Source organism: Gopherus flavomarginatus, chromosome 3 (genome assembly GCF_025201925.1).
Source record: "Gopherus flavomarginatus isolate rGopFla2 chromosome 3, rGopFla2.mat.asm, whole genome shotgun sequence".
Lineage (NCBI taxonomy): Eukaryota > Metazoa > Chordata > Testudines > Testudinidae > Gopherus > Gopherus flavomarginatus.
The window spans coordinates 240,982,186-241,001,766 of NC_066619.1; the positions used below are offsets into that span (position 1 = coordinate 240,982,186).

General features: G+C 44.2%; 1 protein-coding gene across 4 annotated transcripts in view; it reads left to right on the forward strand.

The window, feature by feature from the left end:
• Positions 1 to 19,581, forward strand: part of PDS5A (PDS5 cohesin associated factor A) — a 173,020-nt gene that overhangs the window by 110,793 nt on the left and 42,646 nt on the right. For all 4 annotated transcript variants that reach the window (XM_050947361.1, XM_050947358.1, XM_050947359.1 and 1 more), the window contains 3 exons: positions 134 to 273; positions 6,954 to 7,069; positions 7,879 to 7,984. In XM_050947361.1, coding sequence (XP_050803318.1) covers positions 134 to 273; positions 6,954 to 7,069; positions 7,879 to 7,984 — 362 coding nt within the window. The remainder of the gene's footprint in view (positions 1 to 133; positions 274 to 6,953; positions 7,070 to 7,878; positions 7,985 to 19,581) is intronic.

A 19,581-nucleotide genomic window follows, 5' to 3' on the forward strand; every position in this document is an offset into this window, starting at 1 on the left:
TGTTAATTTGTTCTGTAAATAGTTGTTATAGTGTACCTGAAGTTTGCATAATTACAAATATTGAAATAATTAAATAGTGCTGAGTTACAAGTTGTAGGTTTATCTTATGTTTCAATTTTATTTAATAATATAGAAAACCTTCCAGATCCTGGAAAAGCACAAGATTTTGTGAAGAAATTCAATCAGGTTCTTGGGGATGATGAGAAACTTCGATCTCAGCTCGAGTTGTTAATCAGCCCTACATGTTCATGTAAACAGGCAGATGTCTGTGTGGTAAGGATATGGAACAACTGGATTTTATATGTAACATATTTGGGCTTAACTAGCCATTCAGAGGTGGTGGCCTCTCAAAGTAACTTAGGCCTGGTCTGCACTGGGGGGCGGAATCGATCCAAGTTACGCAATTTATTCACTTAGCTGAAGTCGATGTACTTAGATCTACTCACTGCACTGTCTTCACTTCGGTGAGTCGACTGCTAACGCTCCCCCGTCGACTCCGCATGCACCTCTCACCCTGGTGGAGTACCAGAGTCAATGGGAGAAGACTCGGGGGTCAATTTACCGCATCTAGACTAGACGCAATAAATCGACCATAGCTGGCTGCCGATCTGGCAGGTAGTACAGACATACCCTTAATGTAGTTTTATGTGACCACTTTAGTTTCATGTTACATAAAATGTCTTTTTAGCTAACGTGCATAGAGAGCTCCTAGATAAACTTTAGAATCAACAACTCAGTTACTAAGAGTACATTTATTCACTTAATATTGTTCCTTCTTTGGGTGATGGCAGTCAAACATGATCTCTATAATAGTCTTTTTGTGAAATTCTTCTAAGTCTTGTTTAATGTAGAGCTCCTGTACTTTGTCTTCCAACTCTACTGAAGCATTTTATGAATAACAAAACCTTACCTACCTTATAGATTTTTTTTGGCTTCCAAGAACATTCCTTTTGAAGATTGTATGTGTATTCTGCAATGTGTTTTTGTAAAGGTGTCTGTTCTTTGTCAAGTATCAGAGGGGTAGCTGTGTTAGTCTCGATCTGTAAAAGCAGCAAAGAATCCTGTGGCACCTTATAGACTAACAGACGTTTTGGAGCATGAGCTTTCGTGGGTGAATACGACAAAGTGAGTATTCACCCATGAAAGCTCATGCTCCAAAACGTCTGTTAGTCTATAAGGTGCCACAGGATTCTTTGCTGTTCTTTGTCATCGTTTCATGTATAATAATTGTCCGAGTATAAATTAGATGTCAGATGCCATTTCTTGGGTCTGCTGGTTTGACCATTATTTTTTACCAGAGGCATTTTAGTCAAGAACATTTGCCTGGACCTCTTGTGATTGGTTTGCAGTGTTGGATTTGTCACTCAAAGGTCCTAATTTGTTCAGTAGTAAGACAGGTGATGCCCTGTATAAATAGGTTATCTTATTTAAAAGGAAGGTTTCATTTTTTGTTGTCAGTGGCAATACCAACATACACAGAAAAACTTTCAGTATGCACTTCAGTCCCAACATACTCACAGACAGTTTGAAAGCTTAGTTGTTATAAAGGACAACAGAGTATCAAGAGAGGAAAGCTTCCTCAGTCCCACTGGTTCCTTTGACATGTTCGCTGAAGCAGCAATTTTTTTACACTTTTAGGAAGCTTAGATACAGTGCTTTTATAATTTTTAAGGAGCTAGATACATAGTACCAAGAAGTTGATCATGTGGAAGTTTTCCATATTTAAATTTTGACTCTCCAAATTTTATCCACCTGAGGGCCAAGTTGGCAACTTGTCTAGAGCCAGATGGCCTCTGCTGATTTTGTTTTAAACAGCAGCAAACTCTAGCTGTTTATTTTCAATACAGAAATGCCATTGCTCGGAACAGTCACATTCTGAGAGCTGTACTATCTGTATGCCGTGTGTGTATATATCTCTCTCTATATATCTATATCTATATCTATATATCTATATCTATATCTATATCTATATCTATATATATATATATATTAAAGATGGGGGAACTTTTAAAGCAGATTGTGAAACTGTAGACCAGGGGTCGGCAACCTTTCAGAATTATGTGCTGAGTCTCCATTTATGCACTTTAACTTAAGGTTTCGCGTGCCGGTAATACACTTGAACGCTTTTTAGAAGGTCTCGCTCTATAAGTCTATATCTTATATAACTAAACTACTGTTGTATTTAAAGTAAACAAGGTTTTCAAAATGTTTTAAGAAGCTTCATTTAAAATGCTGCTCTTCCATTCACCTAGGCTGGCAGGGTTGGGGCAGGAGGTTTTGGATGTGGAGTGCTTACCTGGGCAGCTCCCATTTGGTGCAAGGGGTACAGGTGGGAATGTGTGGGGGGTGTGTGTGCAGGAGCTTCCATTTGGTGCTCAGAGTTGAGGGTGGAGATGTGAGGAGTGCAAGAGCCAGGGCATGGGGTGTGGGGGGGCTGGGTATGTGTGGGGAGTCAGGGCAGGGGGCATGTAAGGGGGGTGCAGGAGTCAGGGCAGGGGGTGTGGGGGGCTGGGCATGTGTGGAGGGTGCCAGCATGAGGGCTGAGGTTGTGGGGATGTGTGTGCAGGGAGCTAGGGTGTGAGGGGGGGTCAGGGTAGAGGGCTGGAGGATGGGCTGGGATCGTGGGGGTGCTCCCAGCCCTCTGCCTTGAGCGGCTCACGGCAGGAGGCTGGAGTGATAGGCCCTGATTCCACTCCCCTTCCCAAGGGCCCCGCTCCTGCCTCTTCTCCGCCTCCTTCCTGGTCTGAGCAGCGAGGGCTCTGGGGCTCCTCTTCTCCCTTCCCTCACAAGGGCCATCGGCGGCAGGGAGGAAGAGGAGGCAGGGCATGACGCAGCACGCTGGGGGAAGACGCGGGGGAAGGGGAAGCTTGGCTGCCAGCGGAGCCTGCCCTACAGCAGCAGCTGGCAGGACCAAGCTTTCTTCTGCCCCCACCAGAGAGAGTGGTGAGTGCGGGGCGGAGAAGAGAGGGCTGGGCCAGGCAGGATTTTTAATGGCATGCTGCCAGGGTCCTGGCTGTCGACCCACTCAGCCTGCAGACCCAGGGTTCAGCAGCGGGCTGAGCGGGGCCAGCGGCGGCCGCAGTGTGTCATTAAAAATTGGCTCGTGTGCCGTCTTTGGCACGCGTGCCATAGGTTGCCAACCTCTGCTGTAGACTACACTTTGGCCAATTCTGTTTCAAGTGTACATTTTATTTATCTTGATTTAAAGTATAAGAGAATGGCTATATGCTCACAAGCTCTAGGCTCACTGATAGTACTTAAACTTACAATCCTAACAGTAATTTAAATTTAGTCACAGAAATATCACCTACCAGCCCTGGAAAATTAACATACCAGCCAGTATATACCACTTCAGCAAAAATAAATAAATAAATTAAATAATAATTTAAAAAAACATTCCTACTCAACCAAAAAAATTATTCCCTCATAAAAACACCGTCTTCCCGCAAATAAAGCCTCAGACTTTACAGTGAAATATGAAGATCAACAAATTCAGGCTATGTCAGACAAAGTAGAGATCAAGTTCCAGAGCGTAGGACCCTCAGAAGAACATCCTATTCTCTGTCCCCTATCTCTTGTTGCAAGAGAGGAATCAAACTTAAGTGTCTCCACTGGACTCTGCTGTGATAGTATTTCATCAGGAGAGCATATGTCTGTGTGGATCTCACTCCAGGTGCTCATTCAGCTTGTGTGCAAGATCAGACTCTTTGAATAGCATTGTTTGTTTAGCCTCCCATGCACCAGGCATGTCCTTGTGTCCTTCCCCTACCTGAGAGCATTAAAAGCAGAATGGCTACAACCAACCCTCAGTTCCTTCTTACTGCCATCAGTGACATTTTTCTTTTTGCAATTTCCTCCTCCAATTAGGCAGTTAAGGTTAATTTCCTAACAAATTAACCTAAAGTGGTGTATTTGAAGCCCTTAGGCTTCAAACTCTGTCCATCGTGTAACAAACTTATTCCTCTGACAGACTATTATAAAGGCTACATAAAGATGAGAGACGTGCTGGACTGCTGCTTGGTTTGCTGTACTTTTTTCTACAAGAATACGTAAATCCAGGGATCCTTAGCAGAAGTTTTACCTTCTTAAGCAGTCAGGGAGAGGAACTTCAGACCCTGGAGAATAGGCATCAATCTCCAAAATTGAGCTAGTCACTTCTAAGTCCTAATCAGCCAGTGACCCTGTTAGTCAGCATGCAGCACCTAAGGGCAGTACCAGCAGAGGAACTGTGACACCGTTGGACAAGGATCTGAGACCAGCAAAAACTATCTCGGTACTGGCTACAATGCCAGCACTGAAAACTGATGCTGCTCCTCACCAAGACAAGGGATATCAGAACACCAAGATAAACATGATTCTAATACCACTCCTATATCCGTAGGGTTCCATTGTTGAAGCTGATTATAGTTTGCAGGAAGTTGATGCTGGTGCGAGAGTGTTGTAGAAAGAGTTTGATAGAATTCTTAAATGTGGACAGCCTAGCACACTCGTGACCCATTGGAGCCTCCTATACCTAAAATCCTTGATTATATTTTGTTCAGTTCCATTAAAGTCCACCTTTCATCAGTTTCAGCATGCCACTTTCCTCCCTCCATGTAATCTTATTAAGCTTTTTCTCTGACCTGACTATATCCAGATTTTTAAAGAGATTACTCAGTACTTATCCCACCAGTTAAAGATCCCCCTCCAAACTAGGATCCTTGTATCCCTCTGCTGGCTCCTTGTCTTTATCACATCAAACGTAAGCTGTTGTTCTTCACTTTTAGTGCCTTTCATGGCCTGTGCTCACCCTATCTATCCTCTCATTCACTGTCAAGATGTCAACTTCCTCTTCCAGTTGACCCAAGATGCCAGCCTACATGTCCCATTAATTAAATAGTCAAACAAGCACCTTTGTTTTTTCTCCCATGCTGCCCCATACACTTTAAAGGAATTCCCCAGCAGCATCTGCAAAACTAACTCATTATCTTCCTTCAAATGCCTCCTTAAAATTCTTCTTTGCTGTGATGCTTACTAAAAAGTTGACAGCAGTTAGGCAGCTGGTGTACTGAGACCACTGCCTGCCATTCTGAGCAATACTGTCTCCTTGGGTATGTCTGCACTGCAGTTAAACACCTGCAACTGGCCCAGGTCAGCTTGTTTGGGTTCTCAGGCTATAAAATTGCTGTGTAGACTATCTGGCTCAGGCTGAAGCCTGATCTCTGGGACACAACGATGGAGAAGGGTCCCTGAGCCCAAACATCTATACTGCAATTTACAGCCATGCAGCCTGAGCTCCATGAGCCCAAGTCAGCTGATATGGAACAGCCTTTGGTGTTAAATTGCAGTGTGGACATATGCATTGTTTTCTTGTACTTCCATCTGTTTGTGCTCCCTTAACTCTCCAGCCTGAGCTGTCTCTCACAATGCTTTGCTTGTGACAAGCAGTGAAACCTTCCAGGCACTATCACTTAGCACAACAGCATGTGGAGCTCCAAACTCAGCTAAACTATGTGAACGCTCCCTGAGGCACTCATGAATAACACAAAGAAAGGCACCAGCGAATCTCCCAAGCCCCCAGCCTTGGACCTCCGGAATATACCGTCTGAAACCTGACCAATGTAAGTTTATTACCCAGTCTGCCCCTTCCTCAATGTGAAGACAATGCACACTAGCCTTTGTAAACTGAGCTGAGATTTCCCAAACCCTTCAAGCAAAACACACTGTTTTTGGTAAAATATAAAACAGAGTTATTAACTACAGAAAGATAGATTTTAAATTATTATAAGTGGTAGGCGCAAAAGATCAGAGATAGTTACCAGAGAAAATAAAAGGTAAGCACGCAGTCTAAATCTTAAACCTTATTAGATTAGGCAATATTTGGATCAAGCAGTTTTCCTCACCCTACTATATATTGCATGTAGGTTACAGTTCTCAGTACACAGGCTTCCCCTTTAAGCTTTGGACCAGTATCCTCAGTCCAAATCTTTGTTTTCCAGCATCCCATCTTATGTAGGGAGGAGAATGGCAAAAGCGTGATGCCACTGTCCCCTATTTTATAGCCTCAGTTCATGTGCCTGGAAAACATAAGCCCCAACATGTCCTGGTTGGCTTTGTTGAGTCATGGAGTTAGGGTGACAAGATAGCAAGTGTGAAAAATCGGGACGGGGGTGGGAGGTAATAAGCACCTATATAAGAAAAAGCCCTGAATATCGGGACTGCTCTTATAAAATCAGGACATCCAGTCTCCCTGCATGGAGTTGAGCAATCTCCTGTTGTGTAAGGCTTGTGAAGCTCAAGTCCCTTGCTTACCACTCCCATGCTGATTAAGGGTTGTTTAATGCCCTCCTGAGAGAGTATCACCTCCTTTGTTGTTGCTGGAGATCTAGCACTGGAAGACTCTCAAACTTGCAAATATATTTCAGTAATAATCATACAACAAAACCTCCTAATTTCATATACACTAACGATAGACATGTTTTGACAGAATGATGGGTTTCAGCAGATTGTGACTTTTTGTATGATATCTTACATGGCACACTTTGTATGAAATATATCATAATTATATGACGGGAGAATATGGGGTTCCAGGGTGTTTCTTTGAGGTATAGAGTGCCACAGTAAGTAACTGTTTTTTCTTAGGTAGTTGGATGAAGTACTTAAGCCATTGGTTATTTGCATAAAAGATACTGGGTCAGATTTATAAAGGTATTTAGGCACCTACTGGTGCAGATAGAAACCTATGTGGCATTACAAAAGTGCATAGATGCCTAACTCACATCACTCCCATTAAAAGTCCATGGTAGCCACAGTCCATCCTTTTCAATGATTATATGAACTGTGAAGCTAGTTTGTGTAGAATTGACTTTTGTTCAGCATTATTTCTACAAATACAAATTGTATAATACTTAAGAAATAATTAAAATTAGTGTAATGATATTTGCTTGTAATATAACACTTATTTCTTTTTGTAGCGGGAGATAGCCCGGAAGCTTGCAAATCCCAAGCAGCCAACAAATCCTTTCCTGGAGATGGTCAAATTTCTTTTGGAAAGAATTGCCCCGGTGCACATTGACTCAGAAGCCATTAGGTAGGCTGGAAGATCATACTGACCCATTACTGACTTTAAAGTGGATGTTTATACTAGGATTATCTTCCATATTAATTTACATCTGGTACAGAAGTATCTATCTGCATTTTTAAAAATTGTTTATATACTTGTCTTAATTTCCATCAGTCTAGAAAACTTGACTGAATTTCTGCTTTTTTTTTTTGTTTTTTTGTTTTTGTTTTAAGGCTTAGTGGTGCAAATTCTAGAAGCATTAATATAAAAGATAATATTAGTAACTTGACTATTTGGAGGCCTTATTTGAGGATAACAGGCATATGTAACTTCCATGTGGCTAACACTGGACACAGAATGCTGCCTAATAATTGAATCAATTACTTTATCTTTGTGGGTTTGCGGAGTAGAATTTTGGGGTTCCTTTTGTGACTTACCTGGCAGCTTGATTATGTAACTGAAGTTACATACTGAGCTAATACTGCCAGCTCAGTTTGTCACCAAAATAAAGGCTTTGGGGAAAAGGTGTCTTGAGGGAAGGGTGGGATCATTTACCAAACTATTATATATGTGTTTTCATATTGTTTTGATTTAACTGAAATGGCTTTTTAAATAAAATATTCCCCAGCAAAGTCAGGAACCTATAAGCATAACATCTTTTTACTAGTCCATGAGAACCAGGAAGTGAAAGTATTTTAAAACTGACCAATCTAGCTTCATGTAGTTTTGGCAACTAACTAATCTGAAAATATTTTGTCATAATAATCTATGGTGTCACTTTTAATGCAGATAGTCAAGTTTAATCATATATCTTTATTTTACGTTTCTTATTTTAGCGCACTAGTAAAGCTGATGAATAAATCTATAGAGGGGACAGCTGATGATGAAGAGGAGGGTGTAAGTCCTGATACTGCTATTCGTGCAGGACTTGAACTTCTCAAGGTATTCTACAGCATTGTAGATTAGTTTTTTTTTACACTGTATGGTAATGGAGTCCCCAAACAGCTTCAACAAATTACCCATTTCTTGTTAACAGTCAAAAAGTCACCACATCTTGGAATTTGGTTTTATTAAGAAAATGAGTAATACAAAAATATCATTATCTAATCTCCAGCCTAAGCCCCTTTTCTAAGGGTGGCCTGTCTGACTCAGACCTTAGCTTTCTTACCACAGAGGGAAGCTCACATTTACTTCATATTTAGAGCAGAATCTAATAAACTACATCTGGTATGTTAGCAACCGGCAACAGCCTGCAGAGATCCCAACGCCTGCTAAAAGGGAGATGAAGCAGGAAAATCCTGCCCCTCTGGTTACATACTTTTCCCCTTCCACACCTTTCTCCCCGAAAGCTATTTTCAGTCTTCATAATGCAAATGGTAAATATTACAGCAAAATTTGTTTAATATGAAGATTATATGTGATTGCTCCTGAATTCTCCCATCATTAAAAAGAGTTGCATCCTCCAGTGACTTCTAGAGATGCTAAAGGAGTTAGTCACTGTGTTATCATCAGCACTTACTAGTCTAATCCATTAAAGCATCCCCTAATGCCTACAAGACACTGAACAGTTTTGCAATTGCACCCCACATTAAGGTAGCAAATAGTGTACCAGTCAGTTGTAGTGGGGCCTCAGATTTTCTACCTGCAGAGAAACTGCAGCTGTTGGTTGTGACCAGGAGTCCCTATGGATCCAGTTGATGCAAACAGACTCTACACCAGGGGTGGGCAAACTTTTTGGCTTGAGGGTCACATTGGGTTTCCAAAATTGTATGGGGGGCTGGTTAGGGAAACCTGTGCCTCCCCAAACAACCAGGCATGGCCCGGCCCCCACTCCCTATCTGACCCCCTCTGTTCATTGTCCCCTGACAGCCCTTCTGGAACTCCTGCCCAATTCATCCCTCCCTGTCCCCTGACTACCCCCTCACTGCCCCATCCAACCCCTCCTCTCATTCCTGACTGCCTCCCGTGACCCGTGTCCCATCCAACCACCCCTTCTCCCTGACTGCCTCCGACACCACTGCGCCTGACTGTCCCCCGCTGCCCCATCCAATCCCCCTTCTCCTTCCTGACTGCCCCTCCCCCCCCCGGAAATCCTGCCTCCATTCAACCTCCCTGCTCCCCGCCCTCTGACTGCTCCGACCCCTATCCACACACCCACCCCTTGACCACCACCCTGAACTCCCCCCTGCCCTCTATTCAACCTCCCATTCCCTGCCCCCTTACCATGCTGCCTGGAGCACTGGTGGCTGGCAGCACTTCAGCTACGCCCGCCCAGAGCACCAGCTCAGACTGCAGCTGTGCTGCCCGGCAAGAACTTGCAGCCCCATCACCCAGAGTATTGCGCCAGCAATGCAGTGAGCTGTGGCTGCCAGGGAGGGGCCAAGCCAGGAGCTCAGGGGCCAGGCAGGAGGATCCCATGGGCCGTAGTTTGCCCACCTCTGCTCTACACCTACAGTAGCTCAAATCAGACAAGTGTTTCTGCATCCTGCCTGGTTACCATTCCTCTTGTTACCTACATGGGTACATTCCCTTGACCCTGTGTAAGAGCTGACTTCCCCCAAGATCTCAGGTGTCATAGTTCCATATAGAAGTTTAGGCAGGAGGGACTGCTGGAACCGGTGGCAGCATACTAATATAGTGGTGATGAACAGGACACCAATGCCTAAACAGAATAAAGAAAAATCCTGGCTGGAGGAGACAATCTTGGAACCAGCAGCTGGGCCCTGCTGGAGCCTCCTGCTGGAACTGCAGTTTCCTTAATCTCTTCTGGAGCCTTTGTGCTGCTAGGACTGCTTGCCAGATGGAAGATCTCACTGGGAGAAATTATCCAGAGTAGCAAAAACAAAATTTCCCCTCTAAGCATGAGCAGAGGGGAAAAAAGCAGAAGAGAGGAACTGAATGGAGGCACATTCTGGTTTCCCCCTCACATTAGGGAGCCAAGCACCCCAAAAGATCTTAAACCCCCCAAAAAGTGCCTTTAAGCGGGGAGGGAAAGACTTAAGGAAAAGGAATTTTGAATATCAATACTACTTTATAAGCGCAAACCTAATTCGACACTAAAAAGGTTGCTGCTGAATTTTCTTGGATGGTGTGTTAGAAGATCTGTAAATTATACAAATTGGCTCTATATTTAGCATTCATGAGTTATGATGTAATGTAGAATTTTGTTCTTCATTAAACTCAGAAATTTCATTTTTGAAGGAGTCTTTTGAATTTCAGAAGTTTAGACCTGAAACGTGATTTTAAGGGGAAGGATTTTGCATTCTGTTTAATAAGATAGCAATATTTACCAACTTTTTCCAACTTCAGCTATTATAAAACATTATGGCACACAATATTTTGTAATAATATATTAATTATGTATATAACACCAATAGTGTTGTAAGCACTTTGTAAGGCAGGTAAGAACCTGTCTCATACATTTCACTGAAAAGTTTACTGTATTCATATGGTTTGGGGGCAGGGGAGCAAATATTTTATTTATTCATATTTTGGGTCATTTACAATTAGACTGTACAATTACATAGTCTTTGCACATGTAGGTACATTGCTTAATATGGAATTAACAGTATTAACCAACATCTTGTATATGGACCAGATAATGTTATATAATTAACTACTATTTAGATTGTACAATGTCTGTTAACATTATCTAACACAATATGGGGAATGGTAGGTGACAATAGCACTGTGACTGAACAGAGAATTTTAGCATGCACCTGTACAGTTACGCTTTTGGATTATTTCTTAATGCAGTTTAATGCAACATAAAGTTGTTGAGTGTTAACTTTCCTCTGAGAAGGAGACTAACAAGGGAAAGGTCTCTTTTAGAAGAAGAAAGTTTTGAGGAAGGACTCGAAGAAGAATGTGGTAGCATGACAGATAAATGCATATGGGAGCCATCTGGAAGAAATCCCAAGGAGATGGACACCAATGGGGAAATTAGTCATGCAGCTTATGTGGAGTGAGGGGTACATGGTGTATAGCTGAAGAAACACTAGAGAAATAAGCCAGTGCCAAGGTTTGTAGAGCAAGAATAGAGTGTTTCTTTTTGAGTAGTGTCCCTTTGGGTGCTCCACCTCAGGACAAGAAGCAATGGGCTTCTATTGCCTCAAGAGAGGTTTAGGTTGTACATCAGGAAAAACTTTCTAACTGTTAGGGTAGTTAAGCACTGGAACATATTACCATGGGATGTTGTAGAAACTCTGTCAGCGTACGTCTTCACTACCAGCCGTATCGCCAGGTAGCAATCGATTTCTCCAGGATCAATATATTGCGTCTCATCTAGACGCAATATATTGATCCCTGAACGTGCTCCTGTCGACTCCAGAACTCCACCAACGCGAACGGCAGTAGCGGAGTCGACAGGGGAAGCCACGGACGTCGATCCCGTGCCGTGAGGACGGTAGGTAACTCGATCTAAGATACTTCGACTTCAGCTATGCTATTCACGTAGCTGAAGATGCGTATCTTAGATCGCTCTCCCCCTAGAACCCCCAAGTGTAGACCAGCCCTCATTGGAGGTGTTTAAGAACAGATTAGACAAGCACCTGTTAGGAATGGTCTAGTTATTACTTAGTCCTGCCTTGAATGCAGAGGACTGGACTAGATGACTATTGAAGTTCCTTCCAGTTCTACACTTCTGTGTTTCTATGTATGTGCACTGTGTACTTTTGATCAGAGATTTTTGTCACCCATGTCCACAGGTCTGTGCTTGTGCCCTGGATATTCCTTTGCTTTAATACGAGGGGGATGGGGAAAGAGGGTGGTAGACTCACTGCCACTCCAGTTCCTTCTCTGTCAACTGTGGCTTAAGATGGTGTGTCACAACATCTGTTAGCTAAGTACTTCTCTTGCTTAATATATTTGTATTCCTTTGCACTGAGTATTGGAATTCCCTCTTCTTTACTCCCTTCTTTCATTTGGTTGATTTGGGCGTTTGTTTTTTCTCTGTCCTTGAGTTATGGGTTACACCCAAGACCCCAAGCTTCAAACTCTGTCAGACCTGCCACAGGTCTTTTCTCTGCATGATGGACGCTCGAGCTGTCTCCGCTGCTTGGGAGAGACTCATATCCCCTCCAAATGTAAGATCTGCTCAGGATTTAAAAGTAGATCTAAAAAACTGAGGGAGGACAGGCTAAAACTCCTGTTGATGTGGAACATTCTCTGAGATCTCCAGGGTCTGAGTCACTCCCTTCTCCCCTGCCCCTGCATCTGATTTGGTTACTCATAGAGCTCTTGGGGACTGTTACTGCTGCTGACCCCTTAGAACTTCCCAGACCACCAATAAAGAAGAGATCCCATTCCCTGGAACAGGATAAGAGAAGGGGAAAGTTACCCTTTTGGTCTGGATCTCAGGAGACATCACATCTGTGCACAGGTTATTGCTAAGTCCTCATCTCTTCCAGTACGGAGACCCTGGCACGGGCTAGGGAAACTATACAATGTACCAAGAAGCTGTCTGTTAACCCATGGAGGCATCAAAGCCAGCACCAGATCCAATGCCTCCGAAGCACAAGGACTTTAAGGTTAAACTGAAATAGTCATCGGTACCACCTTCCTCTGCCAGCAGAGACAGGTAAAGGGATCGCACTCCAGTAACACCCAACATACTAACTCCTGAGAGTCAGTGTTTGGAATCCTCGGTACCATCTAGTCGCCTTTGCCATAAGGATCTTCAGATCCTTGAAAAACCTGAGTCATCTTTGCTCCAGGTTACTGAGAGAGACTCCCCACTAGTACAGACTTACCTTCCAGAATTGATGTACTGTCTGGTACCAACACTGTCACTGGTTTCTCACAAATCCATTGAGGGTACCAAGAGGAATTTCCAACATATCCTCTGATACCATCTAACCAAGACTTGACCTCCGGTACCCACTCAACCACTAGTACTGCACTGTTTTCCCCTTGGATGGACATGGGAGTGACACCTCATCTGACTGAGATGTCCATACAAGGCTCCCCTACTTGCAGTGCACCCTGAGAAAGCCCCTGCAGGACACACACCCTGCAACTCTGGTAAGGACAACCCTGTGGTCCTTCCTCGTTCCTCTTTCCATCTCAGTGGGCTTATTGGAACCCAGGGGCCCCTTGTGGTGACCAGCTTTACAGGATTCATCTCTTAAGAGGACATGTCAAAAGCAACAGCTTCACAGGAGTAACTGCAGAGGAACAAAAGCAAGCAGAGGAAGAAGAAACACCACCTTGGTGCAAATCCTTCTCCTTGCCAGATGCAGTTGTTATGCCTCCTGCACCATCTTACACTGACAATTTCAAGATCTTAAAAAACAGATAGCAGAAACCTTGCAAATTCTGTTAGAGTTGATCCAGGAACTCCAACATGACTTGTTGGACATCCTCTATGTATCACCTCAGGGCAAAATTGCCTTGGCTGTCAATGATGTTACTGGCCCCAGTCTGTATGGTATCAACCAGTATCAGTCCTCAACCACTATACTACCTATGTGTAAACAGACTGACAAAAAATACTGTATTCTGCTTGGAGTATTTTTTCTACTACCCAACACCTAAATCCCAGTGGTTGAACTTGTTAATGAGCAAAAGAGGCAACATTGATCCCATTCAGCACCATCAGACACAGAGCTGAAATAGCTAGATCTTCTGAGCTGCAAGAGCTGCTATTCGGCCTCCTTGTAATTTATAATAGCCAGTTACTAACTGCTGTGATGGCAAAATACTGTTTTATAAACTATTTGAAGTTCTGATTTTTTCTGATCTGCTACAGGACCAGAGGGAACAATTTCAAGCTCTCATAACAGACACCCAGGCAATTTCCAAAGCATCTCTCCAGGCCTCACTTGATGCAGCCTGTACAGCTGCATGTTCCATGGCTATGGAACTGGTAATGCACCAAGCTTTTTGTCTGCAGTCTTTCTGACCTCCAGTGGGAGGTATAAAACTATTTGGGACCTCTCCTTTGAGGGATCCAAATTGTTCAGTGTTGCTACAGACTGATACCTTCATTCACTTGAGGACTCCTGGGCGACACTACAACCTTTGCATGTAAGCATCTGCGTCAAAGAAAAAATACAATAGATTACAGTCAGTGCAATGTTCTCACCCAGTCCTCTACAAGTCCACCTGATTGGCTGAACTTTCCCAAAAGAAGCTCAGGTATGCTAAGAAAGGGCCATAAACTCTGCAGTGACATCCAAATCGCCAACATCCTCAAAACAACCTTTTTGACTTGTTGGTTTAGGGTCATGAGCTCTCTCTTGCTCCAGATCCTGCTCTGTACCTATCTCCCCTCCACCTTTATGGGGATCATCTCTCCCATTTTCTGCGTCCCTGGGAGCTCATAACCTGAGACAGATTATTCTGGAGTTGTCGAAGGGTTATGCCATGCAGTTGAGGAGCTTCATACCACCCTCTCCCTGTCCATTTTTAGGGATTGCTCTCATGAGGGTGTCTTGAGGCAAGAGATAAGAATCCCTCCCAAGCCTGGGGGCGATTGAATCTGTTCCACTGGACTTTGTCAGGAAAGGGTTCAGTTTCTGGTACTTCTTGGTCCCAAATGAAAATGGAGGATGGAAACCGGTTCTGGATCATGGGACTTTAAACAGTTTTGTCCACCCTCAACAGTTCAGAAAGATAACCCTAGCAGCAATAATTCCCTCCCTGGATTCAGGAGATTGGTTTGTCTCCCTTGACCTTCAGGATGTTTGTTTTCATATAGCCACCCACCTCTCCACGGTTGTTTCCTACTTTTTGTAGTGGGTAAGGACTGCTACCAGTATCACATTCTGCCCTTTGGCCTCTTCACTGTCCCAAGAGTCTTTTACCAAAGTCCTCTTGGCAGTCTCAGCCCATCTTCGCCAGATGGGAATACTTGGATGATTGGTCTGAAAGATCACTCATTTCTTGAGGTGTAGATAACAACTCACACAGCCATTTCACTGTTCTGTTCCCTAGGCCTCTTCCTGAATAAAGAAGAGTGTGCACGCATGTCCACTCAACTTGGAGACTTCATCAGGGCTACTCTGGACTCCTTCACTGCCAGAGCATACTTACCTATGGAAAGGTTTGCTTTAATATCCAATCTCATTTCTACAGTACAACAGAGCCTGCCAACCACTGCAAGGACCCGATTGCAATTCCTGGGCCGTAGGGCAGCTTGTACATTTATGACACCCTTAGCAAGATACATTCCAATGTCTTCAGGCCTGGCTGAGAACCATCTACACCCTCAACAAGCACAGTTTATCAAAGCAGATGTCCATACCTCCGAGGGTCCTTGATTCTCTAAGTTGGTGGAAGGAGCCACAAAAAGTATGTGAGGGAGTTCCATTCTTGCAGGCTCTTCCCACAAGGATCATCACTAAAGACTGGTAGGCTTGGGCGCACAATTTCAGATCTTCACAGCTCAAGGCAAATGGACCCTTCAGGAGGTGATCCTCCACATCAACATACTAGAGCGGAGAGTGGTTCTTGCTGCTTATGAGCACTTTCTACCCCACATCAGGGGTCACCCAATCAGAATAATGCTCGACAGCAGCGCAGCAATATATTATATCAATCAACAAGGAGGAGCAAGATCCCAGTCCTTATCTGTAACACTGTAAAACTGGTGCATATCACGCCCCATACAGGTCTCAGCGGTTTATTTCAAGGACTTCAGAACACAGTGGCAGACCAGCTCCTGCAGGTAGAAATGTCTGCTGAGCAAAACAACAAGGAATTCCAAAGGATGTGTCTTTTTTTGGGTAATCTGGAGACGTATGGTGTTGCAAAGAAATCTAATACAAAGTGTGGACAGTTCAGTTCAAGGGGAAGAGTACGACTGCAACTCAACTGGTGAGGCCCTAGTCTTCCCTTGGCCTCATGTATTGCTATACACTTATCCTTGGATGTCTTCACTGCCTAAAGTCCTAAACAAATTGAAACGGGAGATATAAGTAGCCATCCTCATAGCACTGTAGTGGCTGAGATAGGTGTCGTTCCCAGAGCTGGTGCCCATGTCTCGATAACCATTGATCTATGCCTCCTCTCAAGTCCTGCCTGACACACACATTCTCAGTTACTCACTACATTTAAAAACTGCAGGATTATCAATGAGCTCAATCAAGGTTCACCTAGCTGCTCTAACAGCCATTCATCCCGCCATCAAGGGATTTTCAGACTTGACTCACTCTACCACTGCAAGGTTTATTAAAGGTCTGTTCAACCTTTCTCTTCCTGTCAAGGAACCTACTCCACCATGAGACCTCAACTTAGTGCTCAGTGCTCCGAGGAAACGCCTATTTGAACCTATGGGAAACTTCCCACCTTCATTTGTCCCTTTAGCTCTTGTTCTTCATAGCCATCATTTTGGCCATGAGAACAGGGGAGCTAGTGGCCCTCACCCACTTTACACAGTGTTCTGTCATGACAAGACACACCCTCACTTCCTAACTAAAACTTCTGGACCTGTATGAGAGATTGGGTCTCAGAGTGAAACAGGACAAGTCCATCCTGGTATTCAAACAAACTGTAAAGTTTATTGGAGCAAGGCTGGATGTGATGTCACCAAGGGTATACCTACCAGACAACAGTTTCTTAGCCATTGACAGGCTTATACAGCAAATCTGGATGAGCCCCAGGATGTCCATGTGGTCTTGCCTGGCCCTGTTGGGTAATATTCCTGCAAGTAGTCATGGGACCCCATTTACAAGGCTCCACCTCAGATACCTGCAAATGTGGCTACAGTCTGTTTATGCTCTGGACGGACACAGCCTCCACTTTCTAGTTTCAATTCCTCAAAGGTTTTGGGCTCCCTGGGCTGGTGGGTGGTCAGAAAAAAGGTGAGTGGGTGGGGTGGGAAGAGGACCTTGTTCAGTTTCTTGCTCATAACCAGGATTGTGACCACAAACACATCCCTAGTATGTTGGGGGGTAGGGGGGCAAGTGGCCCAAGGAACATTGTCCTCTACACTTGACCTCAATTTGCTGGAATTGACCTGCCACCTGTTGCCTCCTCACTTCATGGCCAGTCAGTCCACGTGCTGTTAAACAACATGATGGCAGAGAGACATGGTGGGTGAGGTAATATCTTTTATAGGTATTGTCTATAACATGATAGCAGTCTACTACATCAGCAAGCAGGGGAGGGGTATATTTCCTGCAAATCTGCACAGAGGCCATCACTCTCTGGAACTTGTGCAAACCTCTGCAAATTGCCCTGATTGCCATCCATCTCCGAGGGCTTCAGAACACCCTGGCAGACTCAGGAGATCAGGAGATCTTTCTCCAGAGAGGACAAGTGGGACCTTTGTGGTTATGTGATTACAGGCTTGTTTCTCCCATTGTGAACTAAAAGTGAAAGGAGTCGTGCTCAGAAGTAGTGTTTGCAACCGGGCTCTCTGAGTGACACCTTCTTCATGCAATGGTCAGTGATCCTGAGATGTGTGTTTCCCCTAATCCCTTTGTTTCCGTGGTTACTAAGGAAGATCAGGAAGGACAAGGCGCAGGTTATTTTCATATGGCTGGTTTGGGCCTCTCAGCTCTGGTAACCCACACCGTTGTAGCTATCAGCCTGGCCTTCCCTGGTTCAAGACCTCTTGGCACAGGATTACAGCAGGATTCGCCATCCCAACTCATCCACTCTACACATGAGGGTATAGTATTTGGATGGATTTTGAACCTAGAAATGCCTTCTCAGGGCTCTACTGAGTCGCAGTAGGAAGAATGCTGCCATCTTACACAGAATGGAAGAGGTTTGCAATCTGGTGTGGTCAATAGGGACTTTTCCTTCTGTGATCTGGGATGCCAGTTGTGGTAGACTACCTATTCTCTTTAAAATCCTTGGGGGTCTCTCTCAGCTACCTTAGGGTCCACCTAGCAACCATCAGTGTGTTCCACCCACCAGGGGGCACCTACTCTGTGTTCTCATATCTAGTCACATCCTGGTTCCTGAAGGGCTTGCTTAGGGTCTTCCCTCCAATGGTGAATCCCATGCCAGCCTGAGACTTAAATTTGGTCTTATCAACTTTGACAGTGGTACTGTCCGAGCCATCTTGCTCCTTGCTTCACCTTTCCATGAAGGTAGCATTCCTGATTATAATCATGTCAGCCAGGAGGATAGATGAATTAGGGGAGTTCATGGGAGATCATTGATACACATTATCTTCCACAAGGACAAGTTGTTCCTGAAACTGCTCCCGAGGGTTATCTGTAAGGTGGTATCAGACTTTCACATCAATCAAAGCACCTACTTCCCTGTATTATACCCTAAGCCAGATGCCAGGAGAGAAGAGACGAAGTGGTGCTGTCTGGATGTGTGTAGGGCCATTGCCTTTTATCTACAAAGGATAAAGGCATTCCAGAAGTCCCCTAGACATTTCCTCTTGTTTGCAGAGAGGATGACAGAGGCCTTTTCGTCACGAGGCATCAAAGTGGATCTCGGGCTGCATAGTGCTCTGTTATGAATTGAACAGTATTCCTTTGGAGGCAGTGTGAAAACGCACTCGCGAGGCCAGGCATGCTCAGTAGCCTCCTTTAGGGAAGTCTGTATTAACACCTACAGAGCAGCAACCTGGAGCTCTGTACATACCTTCATGAGACATTATGCACTGGGGAAATCAGCTGCCTCAAAGGCCTCCATAGGCAGGGCAGTTCTGCATGGCACAGGGCTCTGGACACCCACCACTTCTGGAGGAGGAAAACTTCCTGTGTATCACCTGAAGTGCAGTAAGTTATAGGAGCAAGCACTCAAAGAAGGAAAGGTTATTCACCTTGTAGTAACTGGAGTTCTTTGAGATGTGTTATTCCTAAGCATAGTGCACTAGCTCCCCTTTTTCCTGTGTCCTTGGGTCCTTTTGTGGGGTATGGGAGGAGAAGGAACTGAAATGTCGGCAGTCTATCAGTCCTCAGTGTGGAGCACGATGAGAGCAGGGACTCTCGCGTGGCCCGAATGGACCCTGCTAGAAAAATGTTGCAAGTCCTGGGCACGTGGAGCACATGCACAACCTGAAGTGCACTGCACATAGGGACAACATAATCTCGAAGAACTCCATTTACCACAAGGTGAGTAACCTTTCCTTTCTTGCCTCTGTGGTAAGATACTCTTTCATTTCTTCACATCTGATGTCTGTATGTGTGTAAAAACAACTAAGAGTCCGGTGGGTAAAAAATCCCACCTCTTCAGATACATGGAGTGAAAATTACAGATGCAGGCATAAATATACTGACACATGAAGAGAAAGGAGTTATCTTACAAGTGGAGAACTAGTGTTGACAAGGCCAATTCAATCAGAGTGGATGTGGTCCATTCCCATAATTGATGAGGAGGTGTCAATACCAAGAGAGGGAAAATTGCTTTTGTAGTGAGCCAGCCACTCCCAGTCCCTATTCAAGCCCAAATTAATGGTGTTAAATTTGCAAATGAATTGTAGCTCAACAGTTTCTCTTTGAAGTCTGTTTTTGAAGTCTTTTTGTTGAAGTATGGTTACTTTTAAATCTGTTATAGCATATCCAAGGAGATTGAAGTGTTCTCCTACTGGCTTTTGTATGTTACCATTCCTGATGTCTGATTTGTATCCA